This window comes from Oncorhynchus kisutch, linkage group LG14 (genome assembly GCF_002021735.2).
Source record: "Oncorhynchus kisutch isolate 150728-3 linkage group LG14, Okis_V2, whole genome shotgun sequence".
Classification (NCBI taxonomy): Eukaryota; Metazoa; Chordata; class Actinopteri; order Salmoniformes; family Salmonidae; genus Oncorhynchus; species Oncorhynchus kisutch.
This window is the reverse complement of record NC_034187.2, coordinates 77,627,174-77,649,717: the sequence shown is the minus strand read 5'-3', so window position 1 is coordinate 77,649,717 and position 22,544 is coordinate 77,627,174. Positions and strand designations below refer to the sequence as shown.

The window sequence follows — 22,544 nt, the reverse complement described above, 5'->3', positions numbered from 1 at the left end:
CCACCTTTTCCACACTTTTTTCAACTTTTGCCACTCTCGTTTTCACATCCTTGATTTCACCTCATGTGAACTCCACAGGCTTTTTCAACCCTTCGATAACCATGGTGTTCACGCCTATCATTTTCTCAATGGTGTCAGATCTGGAGTAGATGAGTATGGAGAGGGTAGCCACGATGTCAGAGTTCATGTTGGGTTTTTTGGAGGGTGTAGGTTTGCACGGAGTAACCCAGAAAAGAGGGGAATTTGCCATCTTCAACAGCATTCGAAAGCATTACATAATCCATAGGGCAAGAGTAGTTATGACAGTTGTCTATAAGCACGTTTCTCTCTTGTTGATTAGCAATAGAACAACTAGCTTCTTCCTTTCTTTTTTTGTCACGACTTCGCATGGACATGCCAAAATAAATTATCCAATTCTTATTCCAGTCACAGGAGTTCTTATATCTTGAACAAATAAAAACAGTAATAGTAATGACTGTAAACTTGTTTTTTTCACAATCTTTCTGAAGTTTGGTGTGGAGCTCGATAAAAAAACATCTGTTCAAGCCGCCATCTTGGCACATCTGGAACAACTGTCCACTGTAGATATGTGCTTCAGTGTCACAATATGTTTCCATGGTAACTAAATGAACATTCTTTTGAAAAAACTTTATTAATGAGGAATTTGTCCTCAGTGGTGGAAATGACACCACACCCAAAGGACAGGTATGCTTTGTGTATAAAACAGTATAAAGGGCATACTCACAATAAATATTGATATAGATTTTATTTAATTGACTCTTTCTGTAGTACATAACATTATATAATGTGTAATTATTAATGTTTTCTCTTAGAAAAACATAGTAAAAGCTTAAAAGCCTGGGTCAGGGACAAGGGAAAAATTGTGAAATTGAGGCATAAAATGCTTCTGAAAAGTAGCTAAAATACTTGATATAGAGGTGTTTAAAAAACTATGGGGTGATTCAAGTGTGAACTGAACATACAAATATTTGTATTTGTTTTATTTTTGATAAAATCCCCCAAATTGACCCGAGGACATAGAAGTGCCCGTAGTTGCAGAATCACCCTAAAACTAGATACATAAAGGAACACTTTAAAGATTATAGGCAGTCGAGGAAGCATGGCAGTCAACCAGAGAAACCTTTTAAATAATTGGCTGCCATTCTGATTTCCTGTTAAAAGAAAACAGGGTAAAATGATTCCTAACAATATCAAAATGACTTTGTAACGTTATCTACCCACTAAATAAACCCCGCAGATCATATAAACAAAGATTCTGATCATACAATACTCTTAATACCTTCTTGGGTGTCATATGAGGTCATTTTGACCATAGTCCAGCTACTGGAAATGTTTTGGACTTTGTTGTAGAGCCACAAAATGTAGACTAATATAGGGCCATATCTCCATAAATAATTTGTACATACAGCCAGATGATGGTTTAAAATGTTTAATAAGGGGAAATGTAAAAAATGTGTAATCTTAAAATGTTGTCTGGAAAAAACTATAAATGCCCCCCAAATTGCCATTTATACCAGTGGAGGCTCCTCAGATGAAGAAGGGGAGGACCATCCTCCTCAATGAATTTAATAAAAATAAAATCTGTGAAACATTGAAAAAGTTATTATTTTTTAGTTAAAACTACACTCAATATATTCACGTCACCAAATAATTGATTAAAACACACTGTTTAGCAATGCAGATCTACAGTAGTAGTCTCAACTCAACCTCAACAGCAATCTGTAGGGTAGCACCATGGTGTAGCCATAGGACAGCTAGTTTCTGTCCTCCTCTGGGTACATTGACTTCAATACAAAACCTAGGAGGCTCATGGTTGTCATCCCCTTCCATAGACTTACACAGTAATTATGACAACTTCCGGAAGACGTCCTCCAACCTATCAGAGCTGTTGCAGCATGAAATGACATGTTGTCCACCCAATCAAAGTATCAGAGAATGAATCTAGTACTGAAAACATAAGCTACAACTAGCTAGCACTGCAATGAATAAAATGTAATGAGTAGTTCACTCAAAGAGAGAGAAAGACAATCGTTGAACAGTTAACAAATTAATTTCTTTAAAAATGGAGAAGCAAGAGAGCTAGCTATGTTTCATTGTATTTTTTTCTCTCACTTAGCTAGCGAATGCAGCAAGCTAAACTCAGCAAAAAAAGAAACGTCCTATCACTGTCAACTGCGTTTACTTTCAGCAAACTAAACATGTGTAAATATTTGTATGAACATAACAAGATTCAACAACTTAGACAAACTGAACAAGTTCCACAGACATGTGACTAACAGACTTGGAATAATGTGTCCCTGAACAAAGGGGGGGTCAAAATCAAAAGTAACAGTCAGTATCTGGTGTGGCCACCAGCTGCATTAAGTACTGCAGTGCATCTCCTCCTCATGGACTGCACCAGATCTGCCAGTTCTTGCTGTGAGATGTTACCCCACTCTTCCACCAAGGCAAATTAAAGTTCCCAGACATTTCTGGGGGGAATGGCCCTAGCCCTCACCCTCCGATCCAACAGGTCCCAGACGTGCTCAATGGGATTGAGATCCGGGCTCTTCATAGCCATGGCAATCACTGACATTCCTGTCTTGCAGGAAATCACACACAGAACAAGCAGTATGGCTGGTGGCATTGTCATGCTGGATTGTCATGTCAGGATGAGCCTGCAGGAAGGGTACCACATGAGGGAGGAGGATGTCTTCCCTGTAACGCACAGTGTTGAGATTAACTGCAATGACAACAAGCTCAGTCCGATGATGCTGTGACACACCGCCCCAGACCATGACAGACCCTCCACCTCCAAATCGATCCCATTTCAACAATAAACGCGAATCCGACCATCACCCCTTGTGAGACAAAACTGCGACTCGTCAGTGAAGAACACTTTTTGCCAGTCCTGTCTGGTCCAGCAACGGTGGGTTTGTGCCCATAGGCGACGCTGTTGCCGGTGATGTCTGTTGAGGACCTGCTTTACAACAGGCCTACAAGCCCTCAGTCCAGCCTCTCTCAGCCTATTGCGGACAGTCTGAGCACTGATAGAGCGATTGTGCGTTCCTGGTGTAACTCGAGCAGTTGTTGTTGCCATCCTGTACCTGTCCTGCAGGTGTGATGTTCGGATGTACCGATCCTGTGCAGGTGTTGTTACACATGGTCTGCCACTGCGAGGACAATCAGCTGTCCGTCTTGTCTCCCTGTAGCGCTGTCTTAGGCGTCTCACATTGACATTTATTGCCCTGGCCACATCTGCAGTCCTCATGCCTCCTTGCAGCATGCCTAAGGCACGTTCACACAGGTGAGCAGGGACCCTGGGCATCTTTATTTTAGTGTTTTTCAGTCAGTACAAAGGCCTCTTTGCTGTCCTAAGTTTTCATAACTGTGACCTTAATTGCCTCCCGTCTGTAAGCTGTTAGTGTCTTAATGACCGTTCCACAGGTGCATGTTCATAATTGTTTATGGTTCATTGAACAAGCATGGGAAACAGTGTTTTAACCATTTACAATGAAGATCTGTCAAGTCATTTGGATTTTTACGAATTATCTTTGAAAGACAGGGTCCTGAAAAAAGGAGGTTTCTTTTTTTGCTGAGTTTAGTTTAGCCTACTCAAACAGAGAGGGATGCTATGTTAGCTAGCTGGCTATGGCTATCCAACAGAGAGGGATGCTATGTTAGCTACCTGGCTATGACTATCCAACAGAGAGGGATGCTATGTTAGCTAGCTGGCTATGGCTATCCAACAGAGAGGGATGCTATGTTAGCTAGCTGGCTATCCAACAGAGAGGGATGCTATGTTATCTAGCTGGCTATGGCTATCCAACAGAGAGGGATGCTATGTTAGCTAGCTGGCTATGGCTATCCAACAGAGAGGGATGCTATGTTAGCTAGCTGGCTATGGCTATCCAACAGAGAGGGATGCTATGTTAGCTAGCTGGCTATGGCTATCCAACACGGGAACTCTTACAAGTCAAGGTAAGCTTTTGGTTTCGCTAAACTGCTTGCTGACTACACTGTATTGCATGATTGTAGCAGGTTTACTAACACATTCATTCTAGTAGCTATGTTGACTATGACGTTAGCTAGCTAATATGGTGATAACGATGTAGGCTGTTATGGTGATAACGATGAAGGTTTGACTGGTCATAGACAGCTGATGTGTTGTGCAATGAAGTCCTCAAGCAAAGGTAATTAGGTGACAATTTTTCCCGCAAACATCCCTTCTGAATTTAAAAGTAATCCTCAAAGTAATCATCTAGTTTTTCAAAAGTATCTGTACTCTGATTACAAATATTATTGCTGGTAACACAACGGATCACAGTTACCATTTTTTTGCAATCAGTTACTCCCCAACCCTGCACGTGTGCCAGCGAAGTCGTGCATCTCGCTCATTGCAATATCTGTGGTGAGGCTTGTGGGATCGCCATTTAGCGGAGTCTACCGTTAAAGGTTATTGTGTGTACTCCTCATGGAATGTAATAATCATACATTTTATACACAATAAAAGGAAGGTTCATTCTACTCTGTAGCAGCCACATAATATCCTTAACAAAATAGTTTATACCCCCCCCTGAACCCCTTTTTATTTTTTATTTTATTTTTGAGACAATGTACAGGAACCGTTTTGTAATTTACAATGTGTTATCATCCTTCTCAAAGTGAAAATAGAATGCTCACATGGGGATTTATAAAGAAGGCCTTTATTTAATAGTAAAAAGCAGATCAGCATTCATAACATAACATTTACATCTGCTCAAATGTAAATGTAATAACTCTGGAAGAAGACATAGCGTGACAGAGGAGAGAAAGAGAGCAGATACTATATTGTTTTATCGATTCTACTAAACGTTCTATAGCACCACAAACCAAAAGACAACTGGTCCATTTTTGTTGGCATTTTTTCATTTGGGGGGAATTACAGGTACAATATTTAAATCATTATCTATTCATTATTTCACACATATTCTTGGTTTTACCTGTTGGCTGCAACACTTTTTTTTAAATAAAAAACTACAAAAAAGGTAAATAACAACAAAGTATATATCAATATTTCAATTCAGTATGTACAGGAACAGAAACCTAAACAACTAGCGTGCCCCCCGACCCACCCTGAAACCAGGTCTGCGTTCAGTACGTTTTTACATTCAATTGGAAGGAAACGGTGCTGTACTGAACAACCAGTTGAAAAACTGGGAGGGGTTTGGGTTGTGTGTTGGGGAACGCTGTCAGCATGGCCGCTGCCGTTTAAATATGTCACTCACTGCTTCAAGCCACACCCACAAAACGGGATCAAATGTACCTCAGTCTTTTCAGTACAAACCGTTTCACAACGTAGCAAACGTTCAAGTGAACTGAACGCACCTCATGTTATCTATCGGGGCTTATAACTTATAACGTATGTATGTCTTGGGGATTATAGTTGGTTTGTATATATTGGGGCTTATAGTTTGTATGTATGCATGTAATGGGGCTTATAACTTGTATGTATGTATGTATCTATGTGTTGGGCTTTAGCTGAGATTATTCTTTACAGAGTCAAGTATATTTGTCCAGGTCTGTTGTTCCTTGACCAGCACCATTCATTCTCACTGTCGATAATTCTGATGTTAAAACTCCTAATAGTATCTGTATCTACTGGTTAAATGGGAGACAGTGAGGTGACATCAATGTAAGAGCCAACATCAATTTTGTAACTTTGTCCTAGAAGCATTTAACTACAGGGCACTCCCACATCATACGGAGGAACTTAAGTCATCTTCTGACAATATGGCACTGTCATAACATTTGTGACGATTCCTCAGGTGACTTTTAAGTAGTGGATTGTTTCTAAAGCATCTGCTGCACAGTTTGCAGTGATACGGTTTCTCTCCAGAGTGAGTGGTTAGGTGTTGTGTCAGGTTGCCTGGGGTGGCAAAGCAATGTCCACACACAGTGCACTTGAAAGGTCTCTCTCCTGTGTGAACCGCTGTGTGTCTGGTCAGTTCTTCCTTGCGCTTGAAGCTTTTCGGACACTGTTTGCAACCATGTGGTTTCTGACCTTGGTGAGTCCACATGTGCGTTTCCAGTTGTTCCTTCTGGTCGAAGTCTTGCCCACAGTCCTTACACCGATATGATTTCTCCCCTGTGTGGAACTTCATATGTGCTCTCAAGTATCCATTACAAGTGAAACTTTCTCCACATTCTTTGCACTGAAATGGTTTCTCCCCCGTGTGAAGTCTCATATGCAATTTCATATATGCCTTAGTTTTGAAACTTTTCCCACATTCCTTACATTGATATTGTTTCTCTCCTGTGTGAGACACCATATGTGTTCTCAGATTAGCATCACTAGGGAAGCATTTGCCACAAACATTACAAGTGCGTGTTGCTTTAATGTGGGATTGGAGGTGCTCTGTCAGACTTGCTATGGACTCGAATACCTCCTCACACACACCACACATTTTCGTATGTTTTGTGTGCACATTTTTCACATGATTAACTAAAGGACCAATGTACACAAATGTACTTCCGCACAACTTGCAACAATAAGGAGAAGCATTTGTGGTCACCTTGCCTCTAGCACGGTTATGGGTGCTTGCCCATTTTCTGGGTGATTTCAGTGCCTTTGATCCTGACGGTAGTCCCTCGCTCTCCACCTCATTGCCACTTCCACTGTTTTCACTGTGAGCTGCCGAACAGCCTGGATATCCTTCTGAGAGGGAGTGTGAGGCACTGGTTGCTTCTGATACCGTGTAGAGCTCTCCATCAGGCTCGGTTTTGATCTCTTGAGGAATGCGGACACATAACACATCCCCCTCTCTGCTCTCGGAAATTTGGCTCGAGAAATCCATCGGATCACAGTCACTTTCCTCACAGACGGTGACTATGGAGTCTTTGGTATCAGACTCCAGCCCTTCAAGCTGCTCTTCCTCCCGTCTGATCCCAAGTTCCTGTTGTTTATCTTTAATCAGTGTGGGCTGTGGTTCCTCACTTGTGTGGAACTTCATATGCGTTTTCAAGTATCCCTTACAAGTGAAACTTTCGCCACAATCTTTGCACCAAAATGGTGTCTCCCCTGTGTGACGCCTCATATGCAAGTGCATATAGCCCTTATTTTTGAAACATTTTCCACATTCTTTGCATTGATACTGTTTCTCTCCTGTGTGCGTTACCATGTGTGTTCTCATACTAGAATCACTAGGGAAGCATTTGCCACAAACATTACAAGTGCGTGTTGCTTTAATGTGGGTTTGCAGGTGCTCTGTCAGACTTGCTATGGACTCAAAGACTTCTTCACACACACCACAACGGTATTCTGCAGTAAGCTTTGTGTGCACATTTTTCACATGATTAACTAAAGGACCAATGTATACAAATGTACTTCCACACAACTTGCAACAATAAGGAGGAGCAGCATTTGTGGTCACCCCGCTTCCAGCAGAGGTATGGGAGCTTAGTCTTTTCTTTGCTTGTTTTCTGGGTGATTTCAGTGCCTTTGATCCTGACGGTAGTCCCTCACTCTCCACCTCATTGCCACTTCCACTGTTTTCACTGTGAGCTGCCAAACAGCCTGGATATCCTTCTGAGAGGGAGTGTGAGGCACTGGTTGCTTCTGATACCGTGTAGAGCTCTCCATCAGGCTCGGTTTTGATCTCTTGAGGAATGCGGACACATAACACATCCCCCTCTCTGCTCTCGGAAATTTGGCTCGAGAAATCCATCGGATCACAGTCACTTTCCTCACAGACGGTGAATATGGAGTCTTTGGTATCAGACTCCAGCCCTTCAAGCTGCTCTTCCTCCTGATTGGTCCTGATTTCCTCTTGTTCATCTTTAATCTGTGTGGGCTCTGGGTCCTTCTCCAGACTGGGGCTCCACTTCTGCTCACAGTGCTGCCGCTCAGGGGGAACCTCTTCTTCAGAGACTGGGAGAGTAAGCTGCTGGGGGTCTAGAAAAAGGGGAGGAAAGGGATCATTAAGAGATCAATACATTAGAATAATACCCAGCATGCGTTGCAAGTGTTTGTTTTAACATTCAAATAGGGGTCATTCAGCGGACGCTCTTATGCAGAGTGATTTACCAATATATGGGGAATTTCATGGCATCAGAATTACGCTTTGAGTTTTTTCACCTTAAAAATGTATGTCAAATAAAAACTATTGATTTAAAAGTTCATTACGGTAACAGAATTACATCATGGGTCCCTGATCTGTACTACACATAAATGCATAATTATGAATATGAATGTCATTCTCATGTTTCATAAATTTGGACACGTCAGTGCAGCACTGCAGAGTAGAGCAGAGTAAGGTAGAGTTCAGTACAGTATAGTTCAGAAGGCCAGCATCCCGGAGTCGTCTCTTTACTGTTGACGTTTGGAGTAATATCTACATCATATATATATATATATATATATATATATATATATATATATATATATATATATATATATATATATATATATATATATATAAATAATGTGTGTGTATTTAAACAACACAATGTAACTCCAAGTCAATCACACTTCTGTGAAATCAAACTGTCCACTTAGGAAGCAACACTGATTGACAATACATTTCACATGCTGTTGTGCAAATGAAATAGACAACAGGTGGAAATTATAGGCAATTAGCAAGACACCCCCAATAAAGGAGTTGTTCTGCAGGTGGGTACCACAGACCACTTCTCAGTTCCTATGCTTTCTGGCTGATGTATTGGTCACCTTTGAATGCTGGCGGTGCTTTCACTCTAGAGGTAGCATGAGAGTCTACAACCCACACAAGTGGCTCAGGTAGTGCAGCTCATCCAGGATGGAACATCAATGCGAGCTGTGGCAAGAAGGTTTGCTGTGTCTGTTAGCGTAGTGTCCAGAGCATGGAGGCGCTACCAGGAGACAGGCCAGTACATCAGGAGACGTGGAGGAGGCCGTAGGAGGGCAACAACCCAGCAGCAGGACCACTACCTCTGCCTTTGTGCAAGGAGGAGCAGGAGGAGCACTGCCAGAGCCCTGCAAAATGACCTCCAGCAGGCCACAAATGTGCATGTGTCTGCTCAAACGGACAGAAACAGACTCCATGAGGGTGGTATGAGGGCCCGAAGTCCACAGGTGAGGGTTGTGCTTACAGCCCAACACAGTGCAGGGCATTTGAAATTTGCCAGAGAAAACCAAGATTGGCAAATTCGCCACTGGCGCCCTGTGCTCTTCACAGATGAAAGCAGGTTCACACTGAGCACATGTGACAGACGTGACAGAGTCTGGAGACGCCGTGGAGAACGTTCTGCTGCCTGCAACATCCTCCAGCATGACCGGTTTGGTGGTGGGTCAGTCATGGTGTGGGGTGGCATTTCTTTGGGGGGGCCGCACAGCCCTCCTTGTAGCCTGACTGCCATTAGGTACTGAGATGAGATCCTCAGATGCCTTGTGAGACCATATGCTGGTACGGTTGGCCCTGGGTTCCTCCTAATGCAAGACAATGCTAGACCTCATGTGGCTGGAGTGTGTCAGCAGTTCCTGCAAGAGGAAGGCATTGATGCTATGGACTGGCCCGCCCATTCCCCATACCTGAATCCAATTGAGCACATCTGGGACATCATGTTCCGCTCCATCCACCAACTCAGAGGCTCAGGTAGTGCAGCTCATCCAGGATGGCACATCAATGCGAGCTGTGGCAAGAAGGTTTGCTGTGTCTGTCAGCGTAGTGTCCAGAGCATGGAGGCGCTACCAGGAGACAGGCCAGTACATCAGGAGACGTGGAGGAGGCCGTTGCACCACAGACTGTCCAGGAGTTGGCTGATGCTTTAGTCCAGGTCTGGGAGGAGATCCCTCAGGAGACCATCCGCCACCTCATCAGGAGCATGCCCAGGCATTGTAGGGAGGCCACACACACTACGGAGCCTCATTTTGACTTGTTTTAAGGACATTACATCAAAGTTGGATCAGACTGTAGTGTGGTTTTCCACTTTAATTTGGACTGGACTCCAAATCCAGACCTCCATGGGTTGATAAATTTGATTTCCATTGATCATTTTTGTGTGATTTTTGTAACACATTCAACAACAATAACACATTCAACTATGTAAAGAAAAAAGTATTTAATAAGAATATTTCATTCATTCAGATCTAGGATGTGTTATTTTAGTGTTCCCTTTATTTTTTTGAGCAGTGTATATATAAATAATTATATATATATACATATGTATGTGCCAACGTCAACAGTGAAGAGGCAACTAATACACACACACACACACACACACACACACACACACACACACACACACTACAGTTCAAACGTTTGGGGTCACTTAGAAATGGCCTTTCCTAACTTGGGTGACTGGAGTCTCTGACAATTGTATGGGCTTTCATTTGACATTACCTATTGTATAGGTCCTGGATGGCAGGAAGTTTGACCCCAGTGATGTACTGGGCCATTCACACTACCCTCTGTAGCGCCTTATGGTCCGATGCCATACCAGGCGGGGATGCAACCTGTCAGTATGCTCTCAATGGTGCAGCTGTAGAACTTTGAGGATCTGGGGACCCATGCCAAATCTTTTCAGTCTCCTGAGGGGGAAAAGGTCTTGTCGTACCCTTTTTACAACTGTCTTGGTATGTTTGGACCATGATAGTTTGTTGGTGATGTGGACACCATGGAACTTGAAGCTCTCAACCTGCTCCACTACAGCCCCGTCGATGTTAATAGGGGCCTGTTCAGCCCCCCTTTTCCTGCAGTCCACGATCAGCTCCTTTGTCTTGCTCACATTGAGGGAGATGTTGTCATGGCACCACACTGCCAGGTCTCTGACCTCCTCATCGTTGTCGGTGATCAGGCCTACCACTGTTGTGTTGTCAGCAAACTTAATGATGGTGTTGGGAGTCGTGTTTGGCCACGCAGTCGTGGGTGAACAGGGAATACAGGAGGGGACTAAGTACACACCCCTGAGGGGCCCCAGTGTTAAAGATCAGCGTGGCAGACGTGTTGTTGCCTTCTCTTACCACCTGGGGGCGGCCCGTCAGGAAGTCCAGGATCCAGTTGCAGAGGGAGGTGTTTAGCCGCAGGGTCCTTAGTGATGAGCTTTGTGGGCACTATGGTGTTGAACGCTGAGCTGTAGTCAATGAACAGCATTCTCACATAGGTATTCCTTTTGTCCAGGTGAGAAAGGGCAGTGTGGAGTGTGATTGAGATTGCGTCATCTGTGGATCTGTTGGGACGGTATGCGAATTGGAGTGGGTCTAGGGTTTCTGGGATGATGGTGTTGATGTGAGCCATGACCAGCCTTTCAAAGCCCTCCATGGCTACAGACGTGAGTGCCATGGGTCGGTAATCATTTAGGTAAGTTACCTTCACTTCCTTGAGCACAGGGACTATTGTGGTCTGCTTGAAACATGTAGGTATGACAGGCTCAGTCAGGGAGAGGTTGAAAATGTCAGTGAAGACACTTGACAGTTGGTCCGTTCATGCTTTGAGTACACATCCTGGTAATCCATCTGGCCCTGCAGCTTTGTGAATGTTGACCTGTTTAAAGAGCTAACCATTCAGAGGGGTGTTCTACAATGCTTTGAGTACACGTCCTGGTAATCCATCTGCCCCAGAGCAGCTTTGTGAATGTTGACCTGTTTAAAGAGCAAACCCTTCCAAGGGGTTTTCTACAATGCTTTGAGCACTCTCCAAGTCCGGAAGTGAATATCACGTAGAGCGAAATTTTAGTCACTGATGAATAACATTATTCCTTGTATTTCAAGATTGAAAATATAATAACACGACCTAGCCATTAACATCCCTTAATGCTCAAAGACAGATTCAATGGCTGTAGCACAGTGTATTCAAATGAATGATTTGCTAAAATATCTGAGAAATTATTAATAATAAGCATGTGCTTTTACCTAATAATAAACTACTAATGATAATATAACTTCAAATACCAAGCTAGTAATGTTAAGTACCCTAGGTTAACTTAGCTGATCTTCAATAGAGGGAATTCAGCTTCTGTGAGACATTTGTACAACTCTTTCAAACTTTGAAAATAAATACACGAGCAAATGTTACCAAACATGATAGTCATAGGCCTGCATTATGGTAGGCAGCTAATTGTTCGATTACACTTTCCATCAATACTTTGGAAGGTCACTGTCTCTGCACTGACTGCCAGTGTGTGAGACAATGCTAACTAGCCAATGGGAGCATAGTAGAATGCCCCTCTGAATAACGGGGCGTGGTTTTGGCTTAACTGCATGGGAAAAAGAAAGCCGCATGCAGCACTTAACATCCCCTGTGCCGTTTCATGCTCAGGAATCGTGATACAGAAGAATAAGTCCTCGTAAATAGCATCCCCGACATGAAGCGAACCAAAGACAATGCATCTCGGCCATCACAGCTTACATCAATTTGGAGAGCATTTGAGTCATTCAGTCAGAGTTTCCTCTTGCCTGATAGCTATAGCATCAATTCTTAGTTTCATAGTGTTATCTGACAAAGGTATTGTGAGTTTCTGTGCCTCTGCCTCCCCACACATTGTTTTCACCATATCAATTGTGGCCGGTAACATCAAAGTCTCTGCAATAGTGTGTGGTTTCATAGCATAGCAGGCTTAGCCATTCACCATGGAAATGATTCAAGTAAAACGGTCAAGTATAGCCTTTTCCCATGATTTAAGGGCGCTCTCTGGTTGAATTTGAATAGATTTGAATAATTCTCATTTAGATTTAAGGTTAGCCACATTACAATGATTGAGTGACAAAGATGATCTTACAATATATATATAATATATGAGAGAGAGAGAGAGAGAGAGAAATGTCCTCTCAAGATCAAAAGTAACAGTCAGTATCTGGTGTGGCCACCAGCTGCATTAAGTACTGCAGTGCATCTCCTCCTCATGGACTGCACCAGATTTGCCAGTTCCTGCTGTGAGATGTTACCCCACTCTTCCACCAAGGCACCTGCCAGTTCCCGGACATTTCTGGGGGGAGTGGCCCTAGCCCTCACCCTCCGATCCAATAGGTCCTAGACGTGATCTGGGCTCGTTGCAGGCCGTGGCAGAACAATTACATTCCTGCCTTGCAGGAAATCACGCACAGAACAAGTATGGCTGGTGGCATTGTCATGCTGGAGGGTCATGTCAGGATGAGCCTGCAGGAAGGGTACCACATGAGCGAGGAGGATGTCTTCCCTGTAACGCACAGCGTTGAGATTGCCTGCAATGACAACAAGCTCAGTCCGATGATGCTGTGACACACCGCCCCAGACTATGACGGACCCTCCACCTCCAAACCGCTCCAGAGTACAGGCCTCGGTGTAACGCTCATTCCTTCAACAATAAACGCAAATCCGACCATCACCCCTGGTGAGACAAAACCGTGACTTGTCAGTGAAGAGCACTTTTTGCCTGTCCTGTCTGGTCCAGCAACGGTGGGTTTGTGCCCATAGGCGGCGCTGTTGCCGGTGATGTCTGGTGAGGACCTGCCTTACAACAGGCCTAGAAGCCCTCAGTCCAGCCTCAGCCTATTGCGGACAGTCTGAGCACTGATGGAGGGATTGTGCATTCCTGGTGTAACTCGGGCAGTTGTTGTTGCCACCCTGTACCTGTCCTGCAGGTGTGATGTACGGATGTACCGATCCTGTGCAGGTGTTGTTACACGTGGTCTGCCACTGTGAGGACGATCAGCTGTCCATCCTGTCTCCCTGTAGTGCTGTCTTCGGCGTCTCGCAGTACGGACATTGAAATGTATTGCCCTGGCCACATCTGCAGTCCTCATGCCTCCTTGCAGCATGCCTAAGGCACATTCACACAGATGAGCAGGGACCCTGGGCATCTTTCTTTTGGTGTTTTTCAGTCAGTAGAAAGGCCTCTGTAGTGTCTGAAGTGTTCATAACTGTAACCTTAATTGCCTACGGTCTGTAAGCTGTTAGTGTCTTAACGACCGTTCCACAGGAATTGTTATGGTTCATTGAACAAGCATGGGAAACAGTGTTTAAACCCTTTACAATGAAGATCTGTGAAGTTATTTGGATTTTTACGAATTATCTTTGAAAGACAGGGTCCTGAAAAAGGGACATTTTTTATTTTTATTGCTGAGTTATATATATATTGTGGAATTAAACATGGGGTCGCGACCCCTAGTTTGGGATCCGCTGTGCTATTTAACGCCAGTCCTATGAAACTCATGCAATAACATTAGCTCATGTTTTGTTTACAAGATGTTTACCTTGCTAGTTAGTTACTGTTTGATAAATAAATCCCCAAATACTGCTGATTCAAGTTGAACAGAGCAAGTAGTGGGTATTTACATCATTAACTATCGGTACTTGATTCGATCGATGTACCGTTAAATCAACACAAACCTGTTCTGTGCGGTTTGAAATCCAGCAGACGTCGAAGACGTTCGTTCTCCTCCTTTGAACGAGAGATTTCCTCCTGGTACTCAGTTACTGTTCTCTCTACTACTCCAGCTATCTCTACAGCCGCCGCTGTTAGCCGTTCAGTAATATACACATTGAACAACGCCAGTTTTGACATTTTGAGAGGTATGAAAGTCGAGGTTTCTTTGTGTTTTTGTCAGCTATATTTTTTTACGCCAGAGGAAGAAAATGTATTCCAGATGATGGTGCTGCTATTTCCCACAATCCTCCGCTGATTCCGGTTCCTGTTTTTCAGGAAGTTGGGTGTTTGACAGCTGAGACAGAAAATAGATCACAGGGACCGCTCTCAAAGAAACGAATAAATAAAGGATAACTACTCCATCCTCTGTACAAGCCTGTAACCCAATACACTATGTCAAGGCAATCCAACCGAACCACAGACGGCAAGAAGATGGTAAGGAGTCGCGTTATGCTAATGCTACTTAGCATACTCAATTAATGCTAGCTAGCTACATTATTAAGTTAAACTAACGGTAGCTAATTTAGACGACAAACTGCCTTTTATTAACCGCCAAAAACAGCTTAATGTGTTAATATAACAATGCGCGTTTTGATGAAGTATTACCGACACATCAGCTTAACTGTAGTGCAAATTTGATATTCAGTGATCATTTAATGAATGACAAATACAGGAAGCTATTCTGGCTAGCAAGTTATTGTAACTAGCATTTAATTCGCTATTCTAGCACCATGGCACACTCACCAAGTCACTGCAGCTTGTTTGCAGCTAGCTAGTTACTAAAATGCCAGTAAGTGTTTATAATTGTTTTATTCGGGCATAGTTCCCTTTCGCATTTGTTAAACATGAGCTGTTAGCCTGGCATGGATGAGCCTGGCATGGATGGCAATTGGCATATCAAAATTTGCCCCGATGATATTGGTTCTTCATCGTAGGTAGCTGACCCATCTACCCGACCCAAGTCTACGCTACGTACTTTAGTAAGGCCGAATTAATTTGTGAAAATTACTTATCTACAATATAATAAATCATTCACTGTCTTTGAATCAATTAAAGATGTTTGTAGTTTTGACGTTTTTACACCAGGGGGTGCTGGCAACTAAGTTTTCTCCTACTCTATTCAATTTCATTATAAGGGGCTTTATTGGGATGGGACACATGTTTACATTGCCAAAGCAAGTGAAATAGATAATAAACAAAAGTGAAATTAACAATAAAACATGAACAGTAAACATTACATTCAGTTCCAAAATAACATTTAAAATGTCTATATACAGTGTTGTAACTCCTGTACCAGTCAAGTTAGGACACACCTACTCATGTTTCTTTCTTTGTTTTTACAGTTTTCTACATTGTAGAATAATAGTGAAAACATCAACTATGGAATAACACATATGGAATAATGTAGTAACCAAAAAAGCATTAAACAAATCTAAATATATATATTAAGTTTATAAGTAGCCACCCTTTGCCTTGATGACAACTTTGCACACTCTTGGCATTCTCTCAACCAGCTTCATGAGGTAGTCACCTGGAATGCATTTATATTAACAAGTGTGCCTTGTTAATTTGTGGAATTTCTTTCCTTCTTAATGCGTTTGAGCCAATCAGTTGTGTTGTGACATGGTAGGGGTAGTATATAGAGGATAGCCCTAAATGGTAAAGCCCAAGTCCATATTATGGCAAAACAGCTCAAATAAGCAAAGCGAAACAACAGTCCATCATTACGTTAAGACATGAAGGTCAGTCAATATGGAACATTTCAATAACTTTTTCTTCAAGTGCAGTCGCAAAAACCATCAAGCGCTATGATGAAACTGGCTCTCATGAGGACCGCCACAGGAATGGAAGACCCAGAGTTACGTCTGCTGCTGAGGATACGTTCATTAGAGTTACCAGCCTTTGACATTTCAGCACAAATAAATGCTTCACAGAGTTCAAGTAACAGACACATCTCAACATCAACTGTTCAGAGGAGACTACGTGAATCAGGCCTTCATGGTCGAATGGCGTCAAAGAAACCACTACTAAAGGACACCAATAATAAGAAGAGACTTGCTTGGACCAAGAAACACGAGCAATGGACATTAGACTGGTGGAAATTTGGCCTTTGCTCTGAGTCCAGATGTGAGATGTTTGGTTCCAACCACCGTGTCTTTGTGAGACGTGGAGTAGATGAACGGATTATCTCCCGCATGTGTAATTTCCACCGTGAACTATGGAGGTGGGGGTGTGATGGTGCTTTTCTGGTGACACTGTCAATGATTTATTTAGAATCCAAGGCACACTTAACCAGCATGGCTACCACAGCATTCTGCACCGATAAGCCATCCCATCTTGTTTGCGCATAGTGGGGACTATAGTTTGTTTTTCAACAGGACAATGATCCAACACACATCCAGGCTGGGTAAGGGCTATTTGACCAAGAAGGAGAGTGATGCATCAGATGACCTGGCCTCCACAATCACCTGACCTCAACCCAATTGAGATTGTTTGGGATAAGTTGGACCGCAGTGAAGGAAAAGCAGCCAACAAATGCTCAGCATATGTGGGAACTCCTTGAAGACTGTTGGAAAAACATCCCGTTGACTACTTTCTGAAGCTGGTTTCTGATAATGCCAAGCTGTCATCAAGGCAAAGGGTGGCTACTTTGAAGAATCTCAAATATTGTTAAACACTTTTTTGTTTACTACATGATTGCATTGGGGCGGCAGGTAGCCTAATGGTTAGGGCATTGGACTAGTAACCGAAAGGTTGCAAGATCGATTCCCAGAGCTGACAAGGTAAAAATCTGTCGTTCTGCTGAACATGGCAGTTAACCCACTGTTCCTAGGCCGTCATTGAAAATAAGAGTTTGTTCTTAACTGACTTGCCTAGTTAAATATAGGTAAAATAAATAAATGTTATTTAATAGTTTTGATGTCTTTACTATTATTCTACAATGTAGAAAATGGTTAAAACAAAACAAACTAACTTGAATGTGTGTCCTAACTTTTTAAATATGGGTTGTATTTACAATGGTGTATGTTTTTCACTGGTTGCCCTTTTCTTGTGGCAACAGGTCACAAATCTTGCGGCTGTGATTGCACACTGTGGAATTTCACCCAATAGATCTCTGTTTCTCTGTGTAGAACTCTGAGCTGTTCACTCTGACGTACGGAGCCCTGGTAACCCAGCTGTGTAAGGACTATGAGAACGACGAGGAGGTCAACAAACAACTGGATAAGATGTGAGTCTCTTATCTTCTTCTCAACAAACTCTGCTTAGCCCTTTCACTGATCAAGGAAAGGAGACAAGGAGAGTAATTGAGTCACGTGTGTGTGAAGTGTGCTGCTTGTTGTGAACGTGTAAAATGTGCCACTCCTCAACGTTTCATTTTCAGTTGATCCTTTCCTCTGCAAATGGATAAAGTGGAGCTACTGCTTTCGGCCTCTGAAGTTTCCCCGTTAACCTGCAGCACACGGACAAATTCTCCATCCCTCTTGAACTTAACCCTAGAAACCAATAGACCAATGATGTAGTGTGTGAGTTGGTCTGAAAGGGTCTGTAAAGGTTTTCTGCTCTGCCTAACTAATACACCTACTGTAGCACGTCCCAAATATGGTTCAATCAGGTGACGATCTCATCTTACTCCTTAATAGGGTCCAGATGTTTGTCTATAGCTCTCTCCCTCTTTCTTTCAGCTTTGCTCAATTCAGCATTGAGGTCTGACTAAGCCAGTGTTCATGTCTGAAATATTTAAGGGAGGTGTGAATCTCTGCTCTACAGTGGTAAAGTAAGACATCTTTAAGGAAGGTGTGAATCTCTGCTCTAACGTGAGATATCTTTAAGGGAGGTGTGAATCTCTGCTCTAAAGTGGTAGAGTAAGACATCTTTAAGGGAGGTGTGAATCTCTGCTCTAAAGTGGTAAAGTAAGACATCTTTAAGGAAGGTGTGAATCTCTGCTCTAACGTGAGACATCTTTAAGGGAGGTGTGAATCTCTGCTCTAAAGTGGTAAAGTAAGACATCTTTAAGGGAGGTGTGGAATCTCTGCTCTAACGTGAGACATCTTTAAGGGAGGTGTGGAATCTCTGCTCTAACGTGAGACATCTTTAAGGGAGGTGTGAATCTCTGCTCTATAGTGGTAAAGTAAGACATCTTTAAGGGAGGTGTGAATCTCTGCTCTAAAGTGGTAGAGTAAGACATCTTTAAGGGAGGTGTGAATCTCTGCTCTAACGTGGTAGAGTAAGACATCTTTAAGGGAGGTGTGAATCTCTGCTCTAAAGTGGTAGAGTAAGACATCTTTAAGGGAGGTGTGGAATCTCTGCTCTAAAGTGGTAGAGTAAGACATCTTTAAGGGAGGTGTGAATCTCTGCTCTAAAGTGGTAGAGTAAGACATCTTTAAGGGAGGTGTGGAATCTCTGCTCTAAAGTGGTAGAGTATTTGGCACCATTCTTTACTCACTGTTTTTTCCCAGGGGATATAATATCGGAGTGCGTCTCATCGAAGACTTCTTGGCGCGATCCAGCATTGGGAGGTGTCAGGATTTCAGAGAAACGGCCGATGTCATCGCTAAGGTAACGGGAACGTCCCTGAGCCAATCAGAGCGTGACCATGGAACCCTCCCAGAAAAGAGAGGCGAAGGGGAAGAAAATATGAAGAAAGAAGCAGACAGGGAAAGAGAAAAGGACAGGAGAGAGAGAGAGAGAGAGAGAGAGAGCTGGGAAAAAGACTGAGGGAAGGAGGTTGACTATGAACGAGTGAATGAGTGAGTTAGTAGAGAGCGAGGGAGTCAGCGACTGGAATTTGAACTCCAACCTGCAGTAGTTTCTGCGTAGTTTCTGAGCTTTCATAGCTTCTCTCTACTGCTTTTCATTTTTCTGCACTCACTCAGCTATGGAAGCATCTCAGCTATGCCACCGCAAAGCCAACTGGCCGCTTTCCCCTGTGTGTGTGTGGGCGCTTGTCCTTCACTGCTTGTTGTCTTTGTTATACAATAGTTCTGGCAGCATTATCAACCTACACCCAGGGTGAAACCACCCCTCGCCTAAGTACATTTAGTTTAAACTGAAGGAATGACCATGCGCACATACAAACACAAACTCGTGCTTGTGTCTATGTGGTCAGACAGTAGTCTGCTGTACTCCTGAGCATCAGGCCCAGTACTAAATCGCTGTAGACTTGTCAAGCTCAAACACTACTTGTCTCACCTGGTGGTTGACATCCAGGCTCCCTCAGCACTCTGTTCTAACAGTGCTACTAAGTCCTTTCACAGGTCTAACCTCTCACTGTAGGTTCAGTTATAGGGAAGGCAGTAGTATGGAATGTTGTGCTGGATATTGAACTGGTAGCCTCAACTGCCGTTTAGACTGAGATAATCAGCCACCTTGCTACCAGCGACCAGTCATGTTCAAGGAGCAGACACATGGCGACTTAGCACTCTGCGACGAGAGCGTTTAGAGACCAGAGTTGCATATGTCCCCAGTTAATGCACATTTCAGCAACTCAACCACAAGACGGGGCAGCTCTCGCTAGCAATCTTTGACATTGACTAACAACCGAACTACCATCATACAGTTTTTAAAAGAGACATTCACAAGGGCAGATCTCAACGACTTGATCGCTTGTTGTGAGACCCTGGTAAAGAAAGATTGTCCGCTCCCTGGCCTAGTCCTCTCTCTTCAACCCTCTCTCAGTACAACTCATGTGACAATGTCAGTGTCTGCATTCAGTGATGACTCTTATGAGAGCGATAGTCTCTGTTCCATTTGTAAATGCAGTACTAACATCATTGTAACACTAACACCATTGTATGATTGCATGTGTTGTCCACTAGGTGGCGTTTAAGATGTACCTGGGCATCACCCCCAGTGTGACCAACTGGAGCCCAGCAGGGGATGAGTTGTCCCTCATCCTGGAGAGTAACCCCCTTGTGGACTTTGTAGAGCTGCCTGACAACCACAGCTCCCTGGTCTACTCCAACCTGCTGTGTGGGGTACTCCGAGGAGCTCTGGAGATGGTAAAGATAGATGGTGCTTCTTTAGGCCTTTTCACACTAGCCTAACCAAGCTGGTCTGGATACGTATCCAGCATCTCTGTTGGAACCGTGCTAGAAAAGGACAATGTGAAAAGACAATAACAGAGCCTGCACAGGATGTTGGCACAGCAGTGTGAATTACACTGAGTATACCAAACAGTAGGAATACCTTCTTAATATTGAGTTGCCCCCCCACCCCCCCTTGTCCTCAGAACAACCTCAATTCGTTGGATCATGGACTCTACAAGGTGTCCAAAGCGTTCCACAGGGATGCTGGCCCATGTTGACTCTAGAAGGTGTCCAAAGCGTTCCACAGGGATGCTGGCCCATGTTGACTCTAGAAGGTGTCCAAAGCGTTCCACAGGGATGCTGGCCCATGTTGATTGAAATGCTTCCCACAGTTGTCAAGTTTGTTGGTTGTCCTGTGGGTGGTCGACCATTCTTGATACACGCAAACTGTTGAGTGTGAAAAACGCAACAGCATTGCAGTTCTTGACACAAACCGGGGAGCCTCTGAATGTCTCACACACAAGTCATGTCTCATTTGTCTCGAGGCTTAAACATCCTTCTTTAACCTGCCTCCTCCCCTTTATCTACACTGATTTGAAGTGGATTTATCAAGTGACATCAATAAGGGATCATATCTTTCACCTGGATTCACCTGGTCAGTCATTCTTGGAAAGAGCAGGTGTTCTTAATGTCCACTCAGTGTATGTTATTATGTTCGCCCGTTGTGAATAATATCTTCCTCTCTCCTCCAGGTACAGATGGCAGTGGATGTGAAGTTTGCTCAGGACACCCTGAGAGGAGACAATGTCACAGAGATCCGCATGAAGTTCATCAAGAGGATGGAGGAGAACCTTCCGGCTGGCGATGAGTGAGAGAAACAGAGAGAGGGAGAAAGCACCACCCTCCACCACTCTTCTCTTCCCGCTCTCCATCCATCCTCAATCTGATGTCACTCAAGGAGGTATGGAGAGAGCGAGATGTATAAATGATAAACCCTTGACTGAGAGACTATATGAAAAGACAGCGAGAATCAAGAAATCAAGTCCTTGGGCGCGTCTGAAATCCATCTTCCTCTCCATGTCTCCTTTCCTTCCTCTGCACTGGTCTAAATACAAAGGTCTGACAGGTGGAAGTTATATGCGTTTTACCATATATGATGCGTTTTACATCAGGATGACTTGGCCGGTGACACTGCTTCTTAACAGTCCCAATATCTTGAAAAGTTGACTGCTGACATGCAAAACACTGAGACTATGTCAACAGTGGACTAATGAAAACAATACCAAAAGATAGTTTGGAGTGGAATGAACTTTTTAAATGCTTCATAACTACCAGCGATAGTAGTGCAAATAAAGGAGAGGTGGTTTTTGAGATGTACCCATAGAGATGGGTAGAGGACTCATCTTTGCCACTATAGTGTCTGTGACGGCGCCATTGAGGCTACAACCCATAGGAATCCCCAGCCAGTTGACTACTTTAAAATGGCGGAAGCCCTCAATGACGCTACCCATGCTAAAACTGCCTTTTTGGCCACTAAAGGGCTCTATCATTCTCTACGGATGCACCTTCTACAGAACTATGACTCCTGACCTTCTGCTCATCTGACCCTCCTCCCCCAACCCTCCTCCCCCGACCCTCCTCCCCCAACCCTCCTCCCCCGACCCTCCTCCCCCAACCATTCAACGTTCATCTCTGCTCCTTTGATGAGACACTCCTTGGATACTTCATCTCATATGTTAATTTCTAGGGACAGGAGTCTTACCATAATGTTTTTTGATTGACTTGCAATTCTGTTAAGTTCATAAAGTCAAAGTTGATGGTCTCTATTGTGTTGTACACGGTGATAAAAACATGTATATATATTCACTTTTGTCTGTCACCTTTTTTAAATGAAAGATCGTCAAGATTCTATTAATATCTATGTGTATAAGATCTTTATCTGTTGTCATGCTAGATACTGTCACACTGCATGGCAGTGGTAAATGAAGTAGGCTGATATCATTATTAATAAAGTCATGACATATCCAATGTGTGCTGTATCACTGCAGTAATCACAGCTTCAGCTGGCCCCCAAGTGGTAAAACACTTTTGTCCGTGAGTAACATAGTAGGGCCTGTGTGCCTCGTTAACCTGTTGCAGGTCTCCTCACACGAATGTAAT

The 22,544-nt window shown here is 43.4% G+C and overlaps 2 protein-coding genes across 2 annotated transcripts; one reads left to right on the top strand and one right to left on the bottom strand.

Annotated features, from left to right (window-relative positions):
• Positions 1–4,690: 4,690 nt before the first annotated feature.
• LOC116353426 (zinc finger protein 2-like) lies at positions 4,691–14,623 on the bottom strand. The gene is made up of 2 exons (XM_031788990.1): positions 14,322–14,623; positions 4,691–7,933 (listed from the first exon to the last, which is right to left on the bottom strand). Exons 1-2 carry the CDS (start codon positions 14,494–14,496, stop codon positions 5,739–5,741), a joined length of 2,370 nt encoding a protein of 789 aa, XP_031644850.1. The 5' UTR covers positions 14,497–14,623; the 3' UTR covers positions 4,691–5,738.
• Positions 14,415–22,412, top strand: LOC109903319 (trafficking protein particle complex subunit 3-like). Its single transcript, XM_020499952.2, has 6 exons — positions 14,415–14,504; positions 14,635–14,793; positions 17,490–17,587; positions 18,816–18,915; positions 20,175–20,357; positions 21,137–22,412. Exons 2-6 carry the CDS (start codon positions 14,752–14,754, stop codon positions 21,254–21,256), a joined length of 543 nt encoding a protein of 180 aa, XP_020355541.1. The 5' UTR covers positions 14,415–14,504; positions 14,635–14,751; the 3' UTR covers positions 21,257–22,412.
• Positions 22,413–22,544: the final 132 nt, after the last annotated feature.

Excerpts from the sequence above, each read along its gene's own strand:
- LOC116353426 (XM_031788990.1), bottom strand. The coding sequence starts at position 14,496 with ATGTCAAAACTGGCGTTGTTCAATGTGTATATTACTGAACGGCTAACA. Across the intron at positions 7,934-14,321 it reads TTTCAAACCGCACAGAACAG|ACCCCCAGCAGCTTACTCTC; the intron begins GTTTGTGTTGAT and ends CCCTTTTTCTAG.
- LOC109903319 (XM_020499952.2), top strand. The coding sequence starts at position 14,752 with ATGTCAAGGCAATCCAACCGAACCACAGACGGCAAGAAGATG. Across the intron at positions 14,794-17,489 it reads CCACAGACGGCAAGAAGATG|AACTCTGAGCTGTTCACTCT; the intron begins GTAAGGAGTCGC and ends TTCTCTGTGTAG. Across the intron at positions 20,358-21,136 it reads TCCGAGGAGCTCTGGAGATG|GTACAGATGGCAGTGGATGT; the intron begins GTAAAGATAGAT and ends TCTCTCCTCCAG.